We start from the raw sequence: 18917 nt of genomic DNA, 5'->3' as shown, positions 1-18917 counted from the left end.
ATAACTGTAGAATGTTTGAAATGTTGTCTGACAAAAGTAATAAAGTTTTGATTAGTGACTGAAGATGCCTCACAGTAAGAGGCGAAACATGTCTCACATTTGAAAAATGTTTTAACATAAATGCCAACATCTTGTATTGTATTGAATAGGTGGAAATAAAATTTTAAATATTTTCCTATATACTTCATTGATTTCTTTCATATGAGACACTATGACTATACAGTGCACGAGATATGTATAGTCTATAGTACAAGATGTATATAAAAATGTTAGTATGTTCATATGGCGTGCAACCGAAATCGTGTTTGCATGTCACCTAGTGACGCGTGGCTTAGGTCTGCCATCCCTGCCTTAGGATAAGATAGTACAGGTGCATGTGTTCCACAATGCATATTCCAGACTTGTAGAATAGAAGTAGTTTTGTGCATGAAAATTTTCAGCCAGCCACGATGTTTCTCAGACATGTGGAAGAAAGCTGCGGGCCTGCAGACATGATTATGTAGATTTAAACTGTATGAGTGTTTCCATGATTATTGGTTTGGGATCTATGTGTTAATCCTCTTTCAGGATGGACGCTGGCGGATGTCAAGTTTTTTTCTTTCTTGGGATTTTATTTGACTTTGGTCTTAGGGTGATATTCCTTTACAATCAGAGATTCTGTTTTGTGTGTCGTCGTCGTTCAGTTATAAATTATGTTCGAGGGTCCTACAACGTTGTAATTATTTTCTTTATTGTGGTAGTTCTTGCTCAAGTTGACATTCCTGTAGGTCGCATATTTAAGAGATATTTACCTTTCATTAATGCTGTATGCACGGACAGGGTGTTTTTGTTGAATCAGGTTCGGTGGGAACAAGATATAAATGGTGATATTTACAATGGAAAGATGCTGCTTATGTGGACAATGTGATTGGTACGAATGTGGTTTGATGATGTTGATGCTTTCAGTACTATGATAAATTACCAGATCAGAGTTTCTTTCTTGGAATAATGTTTATTTACCTTTCATATCTGACCCGGACATCAGTTACACTGTGTTTGTGTATATTTCAAGTTAGATCAACCATTGGTATTTAAGTCATTGTTAGCTGCTGAAAGCAGGACATTATTGTTAACCATCAACGAGAATATTGGAATATAAATTAATATTAGCTGTTACTGAAACCTGTCCATGGTGTCCACTTATGTTGTCTATTGTTTGTATTAATTTGGAAAATTAATTTTAACATTTTATTAGATAATTAAAAAATGAAACTTTTCCGAGCTGTTGTAGATACGTCATCCTCCCACATGCAATCTAGCATAAATCCAAACCTTATCTCCATTAATTATGGTATAGGACTGTAACCGGAGCCCTGCCTAACCCCACGCCTACGAGTGGAAGCTTTTGCAAACCAACTGACACCAGCTGTGGCACGATTGGACAACTTGTCAAACCCCTTGATTCGGATCCTTAGATGTGCGGTTACAGTACTCGCAACACTGGAAGTTTAAATTAAAAAATGAACATATTTAAATACTTAATAAACAGATCAATCGGAGCTTCAGTAGCTGCATCGCAAGAACTGCCACTGTTGTCTATCCTAGTACACAATCTAACCTCTCTAGGTCAACAGCTTCACTTCATTCTCATCTCTTGTAGTGAGAGGTTGTCTTGTATTATCTATACAGAGAATAGCCAACACTGGAAATGTCATCCCCAGGCATGAAATAGGAGGGCCTAGACGTGACCTTTGTGTAAAGGACCGCATATCAAGAGGACCCCGTCAGGAGTACTCACCAAATCGCGGCAGTGGTAGGAGTGTCCCATCGGACTGCAGAAATCCATAGCAGAGTCCTGGCAATGCTTCCAATCACTTGCGCCAAGCTCCTCACTTTCATTGAACCCATCCGACCCCCCTTGGTCAACTCTTGTTCTTTTCTGACCCCAATGGTATGGAGGCGTAGAGTCTCTCATTTTCATGCCCATCACGGCCCACGTCTTTCTTTGGCCGATATCTTAATTTTTCGAAGTATAGGATTCCTTCAATTTTCTATGTCTGATTAGTGTTATATAGAAGATGGTTGCCAAGCTGTACTTCCTCTTAAAACAATAATCACCATCACCACCATCCTGCTATGCAACCTGTCTGGTATCGAGCACCACGACGACACTATGTGCCCAATCCACAAACTTATTGACTCTACTTAAGTATAACACTGCACCTTCACAAGAATAACAAATAACAAGAGAAATAAAGACAAAAGTTCACATGAAATCATGAAGAAAAAAATGAGAAAAACAAGGAAGCATTCCCTCAATTGTCTCAAAAAAAGAAAGGCATAGTAATATATATATATATATTGCTACTACTCACCTCAGCGGAGATCTACTAATGGAGCGCATCTTGCGGGTTCTACTTTTGCGTGATCTCTCACGTCTTCTACTTGAACGACGGTCTCTATTACTCCTAGATTTCCTCTTCTTACGGGATGGACTTCTGCTGTGTCTGGCATTGTTACGATGACTAGAAGGGTGCAGTTGACTCCATGTGTGATGCTGGGTAGTTTGGTAATGCTGTAGTGGTGAATGTGGACTTGGAGACCTCGCTTCTCTTTCGGTCTTTGTTTTATCAGTATAATCATCTAGTATAACTACTTCGACGGGCTCAGACCTATTTCTGTCTTTCGACTTTGAAGAAAACTGAACAGATGGACTGAGGGTCCTCCTTTGAATCAACTTTGGAGAATTGCTGCGGTTTTTACATACATCTGAACCCCTGGGCTGCCAAGTTGTCTCCAATCTCTCGTAGGCTTTTGGCGGAAGAGGTGGAGTGTGAGGAGAACAGGCAGAAGTCCCTTGATGAGCTCTTTCAGATGAACATGGTGGTGTACTCAAACGTGGAGAGGCACCTACTTCATCACCTAATGGTTCAATGTCCATATCACTATTATCAGGAGGACTTATAGGAGTGCCAATAAGATGAGAATATGTAGTATTACCATCATGCCCAGAAAGTACAGGAGATGCTGGAACAGGTACATCAGTTGATGCTGGCTGAACCCGTAAGTGTAATGATTTTTTTGAATTTCCATCACTTCCACACTCTTGTTCTGGTTTTGAATGATGTGGTGATGAGTACCTTTTTAATGTATCAGGACTAACACTCATCGTATTGGAATATTTCTTTTTCTTTTTCTTACCACCAGGACTCTTACTTCGTCTCCGATTACTCTTTCTTGATTTTCGATCCTTTTTCCGTTTCTTTTCCTTGCGTCTACTTGTACTAGCACTAGATTGTCGGCCACTATGCAGTTCATTCTTCAGTCTTTTATAAACTTCTAAGGCAGTGGAAGGAGACATATTTCTTTTACCTCGATCAACATCTAAAGGGGATGATGCATGAGCACGACGTTCTGTAGACGGTGAAGAAATTTGATACTCATCTCTGGAGGGAGACTGACTAAAAAGGTTCTTCAGAGATGAAGACTCAAGAAGTTTCTCCAAAGGAGGTGAGCGGTTAATGTGTTTTTCAATAGAAGGAGAACGAATAGGAGGCCTCATATTGCTATCTTGAGAGTCTGAGGAAGATGCTGATTCCCGGCGTATTCTACCCTTGGCTGCACTATGATTTAACACTGCACTTGAAGGAGATGATGAAGAGGATGATGAATCTTGTGAGGATTCAGTGTTGTGTGAACTTATATCAGTCCTTGATGATGAGGTAGAACTTCCCTTCCTATTGGAATGATTTTTATACGATTTCCCCCTTTTTCTCGTGAAAGGAGACTGTTTTGTAAGTGGACTTACTTCACCTTCACTCAGGCTGATTTGTGCACTTTCATCTGTCTGGATTTCACCAGCCTCAGGACCAGAAAGATCTTGGGAGCTTACATCAGAATACTCAACTAATGGTTTCTTTCCAGGTACAGTACTGAAAGAAGCAAACTCATTGCTTTGCCCTATAAAATTATGGACTGGTGAGTAAATGTTCCTAGGACTCCTTATAAAATTCCCAGAAAATTCTTCATTATCTTCTCCCAGCTTCTTACACCATATAAGATCATCTTCACTATTCTCATCTATGTCACTTCCCAGATTATTAATGTGATTGTTTCCTGAATGATGTGTTTCATCAACCGAAACTTTTTTCGAAGTTCCATTGCGGCCACTTGGCATGACACCTGAAACAAATCAGCATCTTGTAAGTAATAATACAAAAAGGAAAGGAATAAAAATATTACAATACAATGAAATACAGAAAAACACACAATGGATGATGCAGGAATTACAAAGATCCTAGTGAATCACTTGCATTAGAACTACAAACACTTGTGATTCATTAATAGCTCTCCACAAAAGTATCCATCACATGAAGCAATTAATATGCAACTTACAACTTCAGGATATATTTATTCGCAGAGCAGTTTATACTACGCTACTTTTGCAGAATTAGGGCCTAAATGAGACCACAAATTAATCATGCATCTATGTACACTGACTGACAGAGCAAATGCAACACCAAGAAGGAGTGGTTCGAAAGGGATGAAAGTTGGGGAAAAAACAGAGACGGCACGGACGAATAATTGAAATAATTTATGTTTATTTCAAACCGATATGCAGGTTACACAATGCGCACGGCATCGACTCAGTAGGATGTAGGACCACCGCGAGCGGCGATGCACGCAGAAACACGTCGAGGTACAGAGTCAATAAGAGAGCGGATGGTGTCCTGAGGAAAGGTTCTCCATTCTCTGTCAACCATTTGCCACAGTTGGTCATCCGTACGAGGCTGGGGCAGAGTTTGCAAACGGCGTCCAATGAAATCCCACACGTGTTCGATTGGTGAGAGATCCGGAGAGTACGCTGGCCACGGAAGCATCTGTACACCTCGTAGAGCCTGTTGGGAGATGCGAGCAGTGTGTGGGCGGGCATTATCCTGCTGAAACAGAGCATTGGGCAGCCCCTGAAGGTACGGGAGTGCCACCGGCCGCAATACATGCTGCACGTAGCGGTGGGCATTTAACGTGCCTTGAATACGCACTAGAGGTCACATGGAATCATACGCAATAGCGCCCCAAACCATGATGCCGCGTTGTCTAGCGGTAGGGCGCTCCACAGTTACTGCCGGATTTGACCTTTCTCCACGCCGACACCACACTCGTCTGCGGTGACTATCACTGACAGAACAGAAGCGTGACTCATCGGAGAACACGACGTTCCGCCATTCCCTCGTCCAAGTCGCTCTAGCCCGGCACCATGCCAGGCGTGCACGTCTATGCTGTGGAGTCAATGGTAGTCTTCTGAGCGGACGCTGGGAGTGCAGGCCTCCTTCAACCAATCGACGGGAAATTGTTCTGGTCGATATTGGAACAGCCAGGGTGTCTTGCACATGCTGAAGAATGGCGGTTGACGTGGCGTGCGGGGCTGCCACCGCTTGGCGGCGGATGCTCCGATCCTTGCGTGCTGACGTCACTCGGGCTGCGCCTGGACCCCTCGCACGTGCCACATGTCCCTGCGCCAACCATCTTCGCCACAGGCGCTGCACGTGGACACATCCCTATGGGTATCGGCTGCGATTTGACGAAGCGACCAACCTGCCCTTCTCAGCCCGATCACCATACCCCTCGTAAAGTCGTCTGTCTGCTGGAAATGCCTCCGTTGACGGCGGCCTGGCATTCTTAGCTATACACGTGTCCTGTGGCATACGACAACACGTTCTACAATGACTGTCGGCTGAGAAATCACGGTACGAAGTGGGTCATTCGCCAACACCGTGTCCCATTTATCGTTCGCTACGTGCACAGCACAGCGGCGCATTTCACATCATGAGCATACCTCAGTGACGTCAGTCTACCCTGCAATTGGCATAAAGTTCTGACCACTCCTTCTTGGTGTTGCATTTGCTCTGTCAGTCAGTGTAATAATCTGCAACTTTTTGTATATACTGTAATGCTATGTCACAACTAAGGAGAAGATGAAGTTAGCAATGATACTACTGCATGGTCTGCACAATAAGTTAGCAAGTTACAGTGCTTGGCAGAGAGCATAGAAGCTTGTTGACACTAACTTATCGGCTATATACGACTTGAGGCTAGACTACTGAATGACTGGTTTCATGGCTTTATTACAACTGCTTCAGTCCTAGAAAATGCACTCTGCAATAATACAGGAGCCCAATATGTCAATATTTTATTTGCAGTAATTTATCACATTAAGCAAAATACACACAGAACATTGCACAATTAATGGAAAAGTTGTTTTACAGAATTTTTGTTATTTGGACACATTTTTAACATTATTCTCATCCTATTTAGTAGTCAGGGCTATAAATATACAGAAGGTAGGTTTAATTTCATTTTGCTCAAATGTGTGAATAATAAATGCTTATCATGTACTGTAACCCAAACTTTGTTAGTTAATAGACAATTAAAGGTATTTATGATATACTGTAAAATCCATCTCATTAATCAAATCTAGGTAATTAAATCATTCACCTTTACCATAAAGCACATAAATATCAGCAGCAATGTCAGCTCTCCGGAAAGCTATTATGACAAACTCATTAAAACATTTCATGAGCAGCTCCACCACAAAGACAATGCTAGACAATTTGTAAAACATATTGCAATAGTCGTAATCCACATTCCACTGGTTTAAAAGCTGATTTAGGCACCAATTAATTGCTTGAAAGAATGACAATGTAATCAAGGAAGAAGTAGAATGTTTGTGTAGTTTCTCAATTATTTCATATTCAATTACTCATACAGAATTCTGATTCAAATATTCATCCTTTTGGACTCAGCATTGTAGACATTACTAAGCTAGCCACAAAATGAAAACATCAGGATGATATCAGGATCAGCATGGTAAACCCATTTAAAAAATAAAAATTAAGTTCACATACAACGTGGAAAATATACAACCATTATGCAAATACTAGTTTACTGAGCCTGAGTAGGCAAGTTTGATCCCAGATCCGGCCAATGGTGTAAGGTGCTCAAAAACATCAGCACTGCTTACAGTTTGGAGCTTGGCCCTTTTTTTCTTTCAAAAATGCTATTTATTCGGGGCGTCGACCCGTGTGGATCTTTTTGGAGCTTGGCTTAATGGAATACTTAATACACCCCTGTGGGACAAAATTCCAGAAAACTGTGTCAATTAAAACCATGAATGTGGTTGGTGGGACATTGTAATACAATGATGATGATTATTACTATTATTATTATTATTATTATTATTATTATTATTATTATTATTATTATTATTATTATTATTACCTATGCAAAGATTCAAGTCCTCCAGACGAAGGAAGACAGGGTCCAGATGAATTAAGGAACCAGGTGAACTCTGCAATATGGGAGAAGCCAGTCTTAGAAACAAGCCAAGTAACGGGTCATAGAAGAGCAGAAGTGGTCATGAATTCCCACTCAAGTACTTGTAGCATTCAGTGAAGCACTGGTCTAATTTTAGCTTCAACTTCAAACTCAATCCCACACTTACAACATGGGTATCATTTATGGCCACAATATTGTGTCCTTTCCCTAGCCAAAAATTCTACTCATTTCTGAACTTAGGATACCAGTAGGTCCTACTCCTGTGATAAACAATCAACCCTCACATGGTCAAGTGATGAGGACAGATCCACTTTTCCATAGGACTAATTCGATAAATCTATCTAATCTCCTCTTTCACCTACCCATACAGTTTCGTATATAATTTACTTCTGTGACTGTACAAGGCTTGTGTGCTGTCATCCTCATGATACTTTTTTTTAGCCTTCTTATTACTTACTGCCTATTGTGCCCATCACTGATGCAGTAGTTTTTGTATAACTGTGGCAGAAATGTCTCAAGTGGAGATGAGTGGTAGCAGAAGAGACAAAGCACACCTCAACTAACAACAATACTTATTCAATGTAACGTTATTATTGATAGGTAAACTTGTGTCCTCGTCCCAAGCTGGTGCAGCTTTTTTCAAGCATACCCCCATTGGAGGAGACCTGCATGTACAATCAACCACACAACAATTTCACAAAATTCCATAACATTCAGAGCTCAGGCAGAAATGTCTCAGTACTATTTCTAGAGATTCATTTGTACCCAATTCTGAGTTAATAACTTCTTTCATATATGGGGGCATTTTTTACAATCTTTTTTTTTTTTTTTTCCTTAGCCTGAACACAGAAACTGAAAGAGTGTTTAATTCACTGTGTTTGAAGATTATTCTGCATATAGACCACCTAAAATAACCCCAGATAAGAGAACAACTGTTGAGCATAATGTAAACAGTGGAAGGAAAAAAGAGGAAGTTAGACAAGTATATGGTTCAAAGCATGAATGAAGGTACTGCTATGGCAAAAAAGGAAAGAGATGAAAATCCAAATGACGTGCAGTGTACCTATTTGACTGATCATGATAGAAAGTCCATTGATGTTCACACAGAACATAATGTTCACAGTAAGTATTTAAGTGCTGAGAAGCATTTGTCATCACTAACAATAAAATTGTGGCTTGTAGATAATAAAATTTAAAAATTAGAAATGAAGCTCTAGGCCTAGTATCCCACAGTAGGCAGTTGCACAAATATAACCAACACCAATAATTAACAAATGTGCAAAACTGTGCAAGAACACAGATTATAGTCTTTATGCAAGTTAAGTTCCAGTACCAGTACCTTTGCTATAGTCAATAAGTGACCTTGTTCTTCTCAGACAGTAAAACAAATGATATCTGCTGCACTTTTGGCCATACAGTTCACAAATGTACACATGTCATTCAGTGAATGGTATGACTTCTCACAAAAATCCTGTAGTGAATTCATAGACTGCAAAGGTCATAATTTCCCTTTGTCCATTCTCTGTTTATCATCGCCTCTGTGCAGTAGGAATCTTCCCAGATGCTTGGCCTTTCCTTCTCTCTGTCAGTTATATGCTTCTCCGAAGCAGTGGTAGTGGGGAGCTGTAGTCTTACTTAGAGATCCTCTATGAAGAAAAGTTCTCTCACCAGGTTATAAACTAGCCTTGTTGGTGCAGACTTTACTATGCATATCGTTCTCTTCAGGAAACTTTTACCCGCTCTAGGTCAGCAGAATTGAGGTGGTGCCACATTAAGTGAATTCCGTACACAACAACGAGAACTATTTTGCAATGGAACAAGAAGAGAGCTTTTTGTGAATAAAGAAGTTCTGGTCAATGGTTCTCTTAAAATCCTCATCTAGCTGATATTGCTTTCTGTCTAATGTGAAGGAAGAAAGGAAGTTCTGGTGGCCTGTAGTCATATTCCAAGGTAGCTGAAATAGTTAACTGCAGTAAATTCCTCTTTTTGATATATTGTTGGATCCATTCTCGCAAACTCTGCCTCCCTTCCTAAATACCAGTTGCATCATTTTATTGTGGAATCATTGTTGCTGCCCCTCGTCACCAATTTGTCTAATGCCAGTTCCTCGAACCTAGAACCATGCAGTCGGTGTACATGAAGATTACTTGAACATTACCTTTCCAACATAAAATGTTTATTTTAGATCAAATTCTAAACTTAAAAAATGAATCACTCAGATAAAACAATATGTAATCTGGGAAATAATTTCACCTAAAGGGTACAACTTTGCTAGAAATAGTTTGTTTAAATTACCATCAAGGAGCATATTGGTGCACTATACAACGGACACATCATGTGAAGCAGGGGTACAAGGCCTAGTGAAAGCCAGGCTACAAGTAAAAAGGGAAATGCTGAATGAAGTTAAAAAACATGTTCTCTAATTATTGACAAGATTTTTATCACATCTAGAGTATGACAAGAAGTTGGCTACATTTTTTGGTCACAAGGACAATTCAGCAGATTCAATAGCTCTTGCCTATTCTTCAAGATGCAAAATAGGACAATTCTTGCAAACCTGAAGAATGGCTTATCAACCAACTACCGAATTCTTGGGGCATATTTCTTCTCAAAGAAACTTCATGTCCTAATGCTCTCAGTAATCAAACAAACAGAGGCTTGCGGTTTTGTGATACTGAGAAACATAATGAGACGATAGTAGGAAGGAAAAATTCACTTTTTTTTACAAAAGCAACAGGAGACTACCTTAACGAGAAAACACATTTCCGGCATACCTGGCAGAAATTAATGAACACGAGAAAATGCTTCTAGGTGTCTGGGTTAAAGACAAGTATGAAGCTATTCTACTGACTACCTCAACCATAAGATTTCATTTCATTTTGTACTAACAAAAACATTTAGTAGTGATTCAACAGGGAACTTCTTCAATAAATTAAGACATATTTCAGGAGGTATGCAAGATTGTAGGGCAGTAATATTCATCACAAACAGGATACTGAAAAAAGGCTATTTTTCATTACCACCCCGCACACGCTGAAATAAAGGATAAATGGGAACAATAACATCAGGCAAGAATGCACATTGGAAAAAAAAAAAAAAAAGGGGGGGAACCAATTTTATTTTTGCGGATCAGCTGGTAGCACATTTTACAGAGTTTCCTTTTACACTTGATGTAGGCCCTACTATACTTAAAATTCTTATACTTAAAGTTCTATTCTAAGCTCAGCGACAACCTTAAACAACCTTAATGAACCTCCCCATAAGTTGAATTATTCATAATATTTTCCAACATTCTTTATTCATATTCTATTGTATTTACAGAAATTTGCAAGTATTCAACATTTATCTAAATTTCAGGTCTTGGAACTGTTACTATGGAACAAGTATTGATGAAGCCCACTGGACATTTTAAGTACAGTAGGGCCTACATCAAGTGTAAAAGGAAACTCTGTAAAATGTGCTACCAGCTGATCCGCAAAAATAAAATTGGTTCCCCCCCCCTTTTTTTCCTATTGGCTTTACGTTGCACCGACACAGATAGGTCTCATAGCGACAATAGGGCAGGGAAGGGCTAGGACTGGGAAGGAAGCAGCCGTGGCCTTAATTAAGGTACAGCCCCGGCATTTGTCTGGTGTGAAAATGGGAAACCACGGAAAACCATCTTCAGGGCTGCCGACAGTGAGGTTCGAACCCACTATCTCCCGAATACTGGATACTGGCCGCACTTAAGCGACTGCGGCTATCGAGCTTGGTAAATTGGTTCCCAGCCAGATTAAATTTACTTAAAGAAATGCTTCAGATAAACTGCATCATCCAGCAGAAGAATTAGTATGGATAATGACTATAATTTTGCAACTTGTGTGTGAAGCTGCAAAGCATCTACCAGTGTGTGAAAACATGATGAATTGTTCTGCCTGAACCAAAAATAATCCCCGTAACTAATGTGCATCTTATCTTCTGACAGCTGTCATAATAAGCAGCTAAGCGAGCTAATTTCTTAAATAGCAATCAAAATCCTTCTCGACAAAACTGCTTGCAAAACAACAGAACTATCTGAACACATTAGTAGCTAAATGGAAAATCTTGAAGTTGGAAGATATTAAGAGTTAAAGGTGCCTGCAGCAGATGCAAAGACAGAAAGGAACACCCTTACAGCGCTCTGAGCTAAGTAGCAGAGGATCGTAACCCTACTGTGTGTACGGGGTTCCGGATGAAGCATAGCAAACAGCCATGTTTTAAAAACAGCGGGGTATTTGTCATGGGAAACACTCAAGAGTTGGCATCAAATCACATAAACTACGGGAATTTAAGTTTGGTTAAGTCAAAAACTTTCTAAGATATCTATAAGTTATACAAAGCGTGTTTTTTAAGTAAGGTCCGTTTTGTTGTAGACACTAGTAGTTCACGCGCATATCGCAACGAGCACATGCATCGTGTACCGGCATGCCTCGGGAACAACTGTGCTCAGTTTCAGCTCTGTAGCTAACCTGTACAGTTCTGTTCTGTGCTTTCAAAATGTTTAAGACTATCAACTCACCCGCCACGTGTGAGGTTCGGTCAGTGATACGGTTTTTGTCAGCAAGGAACCTGTCTGCTGCAGAAATTCATCGACAGATTTGCGAAGTGTACGGTGATACTGTTACGAGTGAAAGCAAAGTGCGTAAGTGGGTACGACAATTCAAAGATGGCCGTGACAACGTCCATGATGAGGACCGCTCCGGTCGCCCTTCTTTGATTACAGACGACTTGGTGGCTTCAGCTGAAGCGAAGATTCGTGAGAACATGCGCTTCACAATAACAGGTCTCTCAAACGAATTTCCTGATGTGTCGAGATCAGTGCTTTACAACATTGTTTCTGAACACCTAAAGTTTAGGAAACTGTGCTCCCGCTGGGTCCCAAAACTCCTAACAGAGGACCACAAAAACCGAAGATTTGAGTGTGCGATGAAGTTCTTGACTCGTTATGACGAAGAAGGTGACGGCTTCTTGAGTCAGATCGTAACTGGAGACAAAATATGGGTTTTGCATATCACGCCCGAATCAAAGCAACAGAGCATGGAATGGAGACACACACACACACTCGCCTGTAAAGGTGAAGGCCAAACAGACTCTGTCCCAGTGCAAAATCATGGCGTAGGTGTTTTGGGATAGGCATGGTGTTTTGTTGGTCGACTTCATGAAACGAAGAACCACTATCAATGAAGAAGCATACTGCCAAACCCTGAGACAGCTACGCAGAGCGATTCAAAACAAAAGACGCGGCATGCTGACAAAGGGAATTGTCCTTCTCCATGACAATGCAAGACCTCACACTGCAGGTCAGACCTGCGATTTATTGGACAGTTTTGGCTGGGAAGGTTTAGACCACCCACCCTACAGTCCTGATCTTGCGCCGAGCGATTACCATCTGTTCCTCCACCTCAAACATCACCTCAGTGGCAACCATTACGATGACGATGACGTGAAAACAGCAGTGAACTCTTGGTTATCGGAGCAGGCGGCAAGTTTCTATGAAGAGGGTATTTTAAAATTGGTTACGAGGTATGATAAGTGTTTGAACAAACTTGGCAATTATGTCGAAAAATAGAGTGAAGTATGTACTTTCTGAAATTTAATTTACTTTTTTGAAATAACCTTTCATTGTGTACTTACTTTCAAATGGAACTTACTTAAAAAACACGCCTTGTATATAAAATAACTTGTCCTGACTGACTGATTCATCATCGTCGAGCCAAAACTAATGGACATAAAGAAATGAAATTTTGGGGATACATATTAACACGTGGGTGCTCGCTAAGGGAGGATTTTGGGATATTCCGTCGCTAACGGAGTGAAAAGGGGAGGGGGGTGAATTTTTAAAATGATGATAACTATATCTCAAAAACTTAAAAGTTTACAGGTGTAAAAAATAGTATTTGGAATCTCCTTTAAAAATAAGGAAACGCGTATTCTTCGGTTTTCGGAAAAAACCTTAACGGAGGTGGGTGGGTGAAAGAATTGAAAAATAAGTTGAATTATTTGTATGAGAATGTATTTATATACCAAAACAATCTAAAGATGTTACAAACGTGAAAACTGGTATTTGGAATCTGTTTTAAAAGTAAAGAAACACGCATTTGGTGGAGGAATCAACTTGGGGTGGGGGATTGGAACAGAGGTGAATTCTTTTTACGAGGATACATATATGTCAGGAGCCTCCGTGGCTCAGACGGCAGCGCGTCGGCCTCTCACCGCTGGATACCGTGGTTCAAATCCCGGTCATTCCATGTGAGATTTGTGCTGGACAAAGCAAAGGCGGGACAGGTTTTTCTCCGGGTACTCCACTTTTCCCTGTCATCTTTCATTCCAGCAACACTCTCCATTCTCATTTCGTAGCATCTATCATTCATTAATATATCACTTTGGGAGTGGCGACCCCATCGTAATAATAGCCTATATATGATTCATTCATTACATCCCTGACCCGGTCAATGACTGGAAAACAGGTTGTAGGTTTTCATTTTTTCATTTTCACATATATGTCAAAAAATGAAGATATTACAGTCGTGAAAATTGGTATTTGGAAGCTCTTTTAAAGTAATGGGTACTGTTTGTTTTTGGAAAATTCACCTGAGTGGGGAGTGTGAAGGGAAGTAAAAAAATTGAATTCCTTTTCTGGAGAAACTTATATCTCAAAACTGAAGGTTACAGACATGGAAATTGGTATTTGGAGTCTCCTTTGAAAATAAAGAAACACACATTTTTTTGGGTGGGGGTAAACCAACTTAACGAGCGGGGGTGGAGTGAAAAAGGAGTTGTATTATTTTCATGAGGATACTTATATCTCAAAAACTGAAGACGTTACAGACATCAAAATTTGCATTTGGAATTTTCTTTCAAAGTAAAGAAACACATAATCTTTTATGTTCGGAAAATCCACTTAAGGGCGTGAATTAATTGAAAAATTAGTTGACTACTTTGTATGAGGATACTTATATCTCAAAAACTACAGGTGTTACAGACGTGAAAATTAGTATTTGGAAGCTCCTTTAAAAATAAAGAAAACACGCATTTGGGGGAGGGGGGGGCGGGGGCGGTGAGAAAGGAGTTTAATTCCTTTTTATGAGGACATATACATCTTAAAACTGAAGATGTTACAGTCGTGATAATTGGCATTTGAAAACTCCTTTTTAATAAAGAAACAAGTATTTTTGGTTTTCGGAAAATTCACTTAATGGGGGAAGGTGAAAGGAAGTGAAAAAATGTAATTATTTTTATGGAGAAACTTATATCTCAAAAACATAAGGTTACACACGCGAAAATTTGTATTTGGAATCACCTTAAAAAATAAAGGAACGTGCATTTTGGGAGGGAAAAGGAGTTGAATTCTTTTATGAGGATACTTACATCTCAAAAACTGAAGATGTTAGAATCTCCTTTCAAAGTAAAGAAACACGTGTTCTTTTGTCTTCAGTAAATCTACTTAAGGGGGGGGGGGGGAGTGAATTGAAAAATGAATTGAATTCTTTGTATGAGGATACTTATATCTCAAAAACTAAAGATATTAAAGACGTGAAAATTGGTATTTGGAATCTCCTTTAAAAATAAAGAAACACGCATTTTGGGGAGAGGGGAATCAATTTAACGGATAGGAAGGGGGGGGGTTAAAAAGGAGTTGAATTACTTTTATGAGTATACTTCTATCTCAAAAACCTGAGATGTTACAGACGTGAAAATTAGTATTTGGAATCTCAATTAAAAATAAAGAAACATGCATTTGTTTTATTCGGAAAATCAACGTAAGGGGTGGGAGGTTGAAAATAAGTACATAAGGAGTTCAAATATGTTTATGAGGATACTTTATCTTAAAAACTGAAGCTGTTACAGACATGAAAGTTGGTATTTTGAATTTCGTTTCAAAATAAAGAAATGTGTATTTTTTGTTTTCGGAAAGTCCACTTAATTACAAGTAACAACTCTCATTATTGTTCCGTATTGAAGATGACGTTAGGCATAGATATCAAGGATAATTTAATAAAAAACCACCTATTCAATACTTTCCACGTTTAATGTGGTTATTATCTACATGATTTTATGTAGACTTATTTGGTCAGGTACATGTTTCACCCATTATTTTGGGCATCTTCAGCCTGTAAACAACCTTTAGGTCAAGGTTTGGGACCTTTTTAACCAATATAAACATACCAATATATACACTATATACAATATATACAAACATAAGTTAATACAGTTAAGTTTTTTGGTCCTAATCTATCTAATATGAAAAATGTCCAAAACTAAAATGGATCTTCTTTTTGGTAAAGAGGATTGCATATCGGGGTTTATGTGACCCCTATATCATATTAAGTTCTTGACGTACCGTGTCTGGTGATAGGATATGTCGTCAACAATAAGTGGAGATTTGAACTGATTGTTGCTTGTAGGTTGGTCAAGATTGAAAATATAAATTTAAATTAAATGTGTTTTAACTTGGCAGTTCTATTCTGGTTAACTTAAAATGTTCAAAAATAAAAATAAAATGAAACGGATCTTCTTTTTTAAATCATAAGTCTTGAGAAAGGGTGATATTAAAACAGGAGCTTGTTTGACCCACGATTTTCATTTTCATGTTCTTGACATAACTAATATTTAAATGTGTTGTCATGCACAAGTGGAGATTTAAAAGCCGATTGTTGTAGGTAGACTGGTCAAGAACGTTGTGAATGAAACTGTTAGCGTCTTGACTTTGGGTCTCATGTAACGTCAAGGAATTGACAAGAGTACAATATTAAGCTGTTTCATAGTTTTAGGATGCTGCTTAATTGAGAAGAAACATCCAAGACACTTGATACAGTCTTGTGTGAAAATTGTTCCCGTTGGTCTTTGGGAGGGATCTTAAGAATATCTGTAATGAAGTAGAAAAATAATTTTGAATTAAAAATTTAGAGCACGCGTTGTGATAAAATGTATTAAATTAACACCTCTTAACTGTAAAATGACTTACTTGTTCAATTAATACTAGATGGACCTGTCTGTTCCGGCAGCGCCTGTCTTTTCACCATTTCTACTCCTGGCGTTGTACTGGTGCGGTAATGGAGGGGCGGGGCATGGAGGGAGAGTGGGGGTAGGCTGGTCTATGGGCGTGTGTGCTGTTGCTGGAGGGGAGTTTCTAGAAGCAATATGGGCGGGTTTAACTTTTGGCATGGTGGATGAAGCATTTGAGTGTGGAGATTTAAATAATTGAGGGATTTTGTTTTGATCTGAATTCACAATATTAATTAATCTAGGTGTTAATTCGTACAAAGGATTTTTAATTTCATTGACGTCGTTGAGATTTTTATTTTTATTGTAGGTTTGGTCTAAAAAGATGTGTAGGTTTTCCAGTTCATTCATTAATTTCCCTTTACCTATGCTTCTAATGATGGTAAGATCTTTCTCTATGGATGTAAAGTGATGGCCCGTTTCTCTCATATGTTGGCTCATCGCTGAGTACTTATTGTGTTTTTGAGTGTTATAATGTTCCAGATATCTCGTGTTAAAGCTCCGGCCAGTCTGTCCGATATAAGAAAAATCGCATTGTGTACATGTTAGTTTATATATGCCGGACCTTGAATAATGGTTGCTATTGTGATTGACCTTGTTGTGGTTAAAAAATATGTTTCGATTGGTGTTAACTGTCCTGAAGGCTATATTGATATTGTGCTTCTTTAAGTATTTGCGATCTGATGGATGGCTGGGTTGTTATATGTAAATGTGGCGAAACTAGTTTTTTAGGTTTTTCTGGGATGAGGTTAGTGGACAATTTAATTTTGATTTTATTAATCAAACGGTTGACCATATCTATTTAAAACCCACTGAGTTGAGCAAGATTCCTTATGTACTTCAGTTCAATTTTTAAATCTCTATAAATTAAATTATAGAAAGAGGCTTGTTTTTGGGACTTGGGGTGTAGGGATGAATTCATAATAGTTAAGGGAGAGTGTGTAGGTTTCCTGTATATTCGAAAATCGAAGGTATTATGTCCGCAAGTAATAGTTAAGTGCAAAAAGTTTAATGAGTTCCTAACCTCATCCTCTTTAGTAAACTTAACATTGGGGTCAATTTTGTTTAGGGACTCCCAGATCTCGTCACTATTAGTGACATTTTTGTCGAAAATTATGAAAGTATCGTCTACAAATCTCAGCCATAAACATACACCTTTTATTTGTGTTATAATTTTTGTGTGTTCTATTGTGTCCATATAAATGTCTGCTAAGATGCCAGAAAGAGGGTCGCCCATCGCTAAGCCTTTTTGTTAGTAAAACTTTCCATTGAAAGAGAAAAAGTGTTGCTTAAGACAAAATTTAATATCTTTATGAATTCTTCAATTTCCATCTTACTAAGGCCGCTGTGTTTATTGATATTATCACTGATGATTCTTACAGTTTCTTTGGTAGGGATGTTTGGGTACATATTTACGTCGTCATAGGAGCACATTGAGTGATTGGGTCGCAGCTGAAACTTGTTTAAAATTTCGCAAAAAGTGAATGAATTTTTTAAAGGATGTTTATTATTGAATACGTAATGTTTTTTTAGAAAGCCGTGAATGAATTTTGATACTTTATAGGTGGGGCTGTTTCTACAGTTTATGATAGGGCGTATTGGAATGTCCTTCTTATGAATCTTTGGTAAGGCTCTGGCTGTCGGAATACTAGGGTTCATGTTAAAAAGTTTTTGTTGTTCTTGTTCATTGAAAAGAAAGTTAGAACTTCTTATTAGAGTTTTTAGATTTCGCTGAATTCTCGTGGTTGGATCTTTGTTGACTATTGTGTATATTTTGTCCTTAAAAAAGTCTTCTGTTTTTTGAATGTATGTGTTTTGATCTAGGAGAACTGTGGACGACACATCCTGTCACCAGACACGGTACGTCAAGAACTTAATATGATATAGGGGTCACATAAACCCCGATATGCAATCCTCTTTACCGAAAAGAAGATCCATTTTAGTTTTGGACATTTTTCATATTAGATAGATTAGGACCAAAAAACTTAACTGTATTAACTTATGTTTGTATATATTGTATATAATGTATATGTTGTATATAGTGTATATATTGGTGTTTATATTGGTTAAAAAGGTCCCAAACCTTGACCTAAAGGTTGTTTACAGGCTGAAGATGCCCAAAATAATGGGTGAAACATGAACCTGACCAAATAAGTCTACATAAAATCATGTAGATAATAACCACATTAAACGTGGAAAGTATTGAATAGGTGGTTTTTTTATTAAATTATCCTTGATATCTATGCCTAAAGTCCACTTAAGGCGGGAGAGGGGTGGAAAGAAGTGTAGAAGAAGAAGTTGAATTTTTATTATGAGTATGCATTTATCTCAAAAACTGAAGGTGTTACAGACATACTGCCATGTATGTATGTTTAGTCCTCAGCCCGAAGGCTGGTTGGGGCTCTCAACAGCTCTGCCATCAGCTGTCATAGATGGCCTAGGTATCACTGAAGAGGCGTACTAGGGAAATGAGGAGTGAGGTATTTTCCCGTTGCTTTCCTCACCGAGCCAGAAGTTTGCTAATACATACCAGTCAGCTAAGCCCACTGAAATGCATGCACCAACCGACCCTATGAGCAATA

The 18917-nt window shown here is 38.8% G+C and overlaps 1 protein-coding gene across 2 annotated transcripts in view; it reads right to left on the bottom strand.

The window, feature by feature from the left end:
• Positions 1-18917, bottom strand: part of LOC136864792 (cyclin-dependent kinase 12) — a 461166-nt gene that overhangs the window by 423513 nt on the left and 18736 nt on the right. The window contains exons 2-3 of one of the 2 annotated variants that reach the window (XM_067142182.2): positions 7258-7327; positions 2355-4161 (exon numbers count right to left, since the gene is read on the bottom strand). In XM_067142182.2, coding sequence (XP_066998283.2) covers positions 2355-4161; positions 7258-7327 — 1877 coding nt within the window. The remainder of the gene's footprint in view (positions 1-2354; positions 4162-7257; positions 7328-18917) is intronic. The other variant, XM_067142183.2, reaches the window with a different exon arrangement.

Source organism: Anabrus simplex, chromosome 2 (assembly GCF_040414725.1).
Source record: "Anabrus simplex isolate iqAnaSimp1 chromosome 2, ASM4041472v1, whole genome shotgun sequence".
Lineage (NCBI taxonomy): Eukaryota > Metazoa > Arthropoda > Insecta > Orthoptera > Tettigoniidae > Anabrus > Anabrus simplex.
This window is presented reverse-complemented; position numbering and strand designations above follow the sequence as displayed.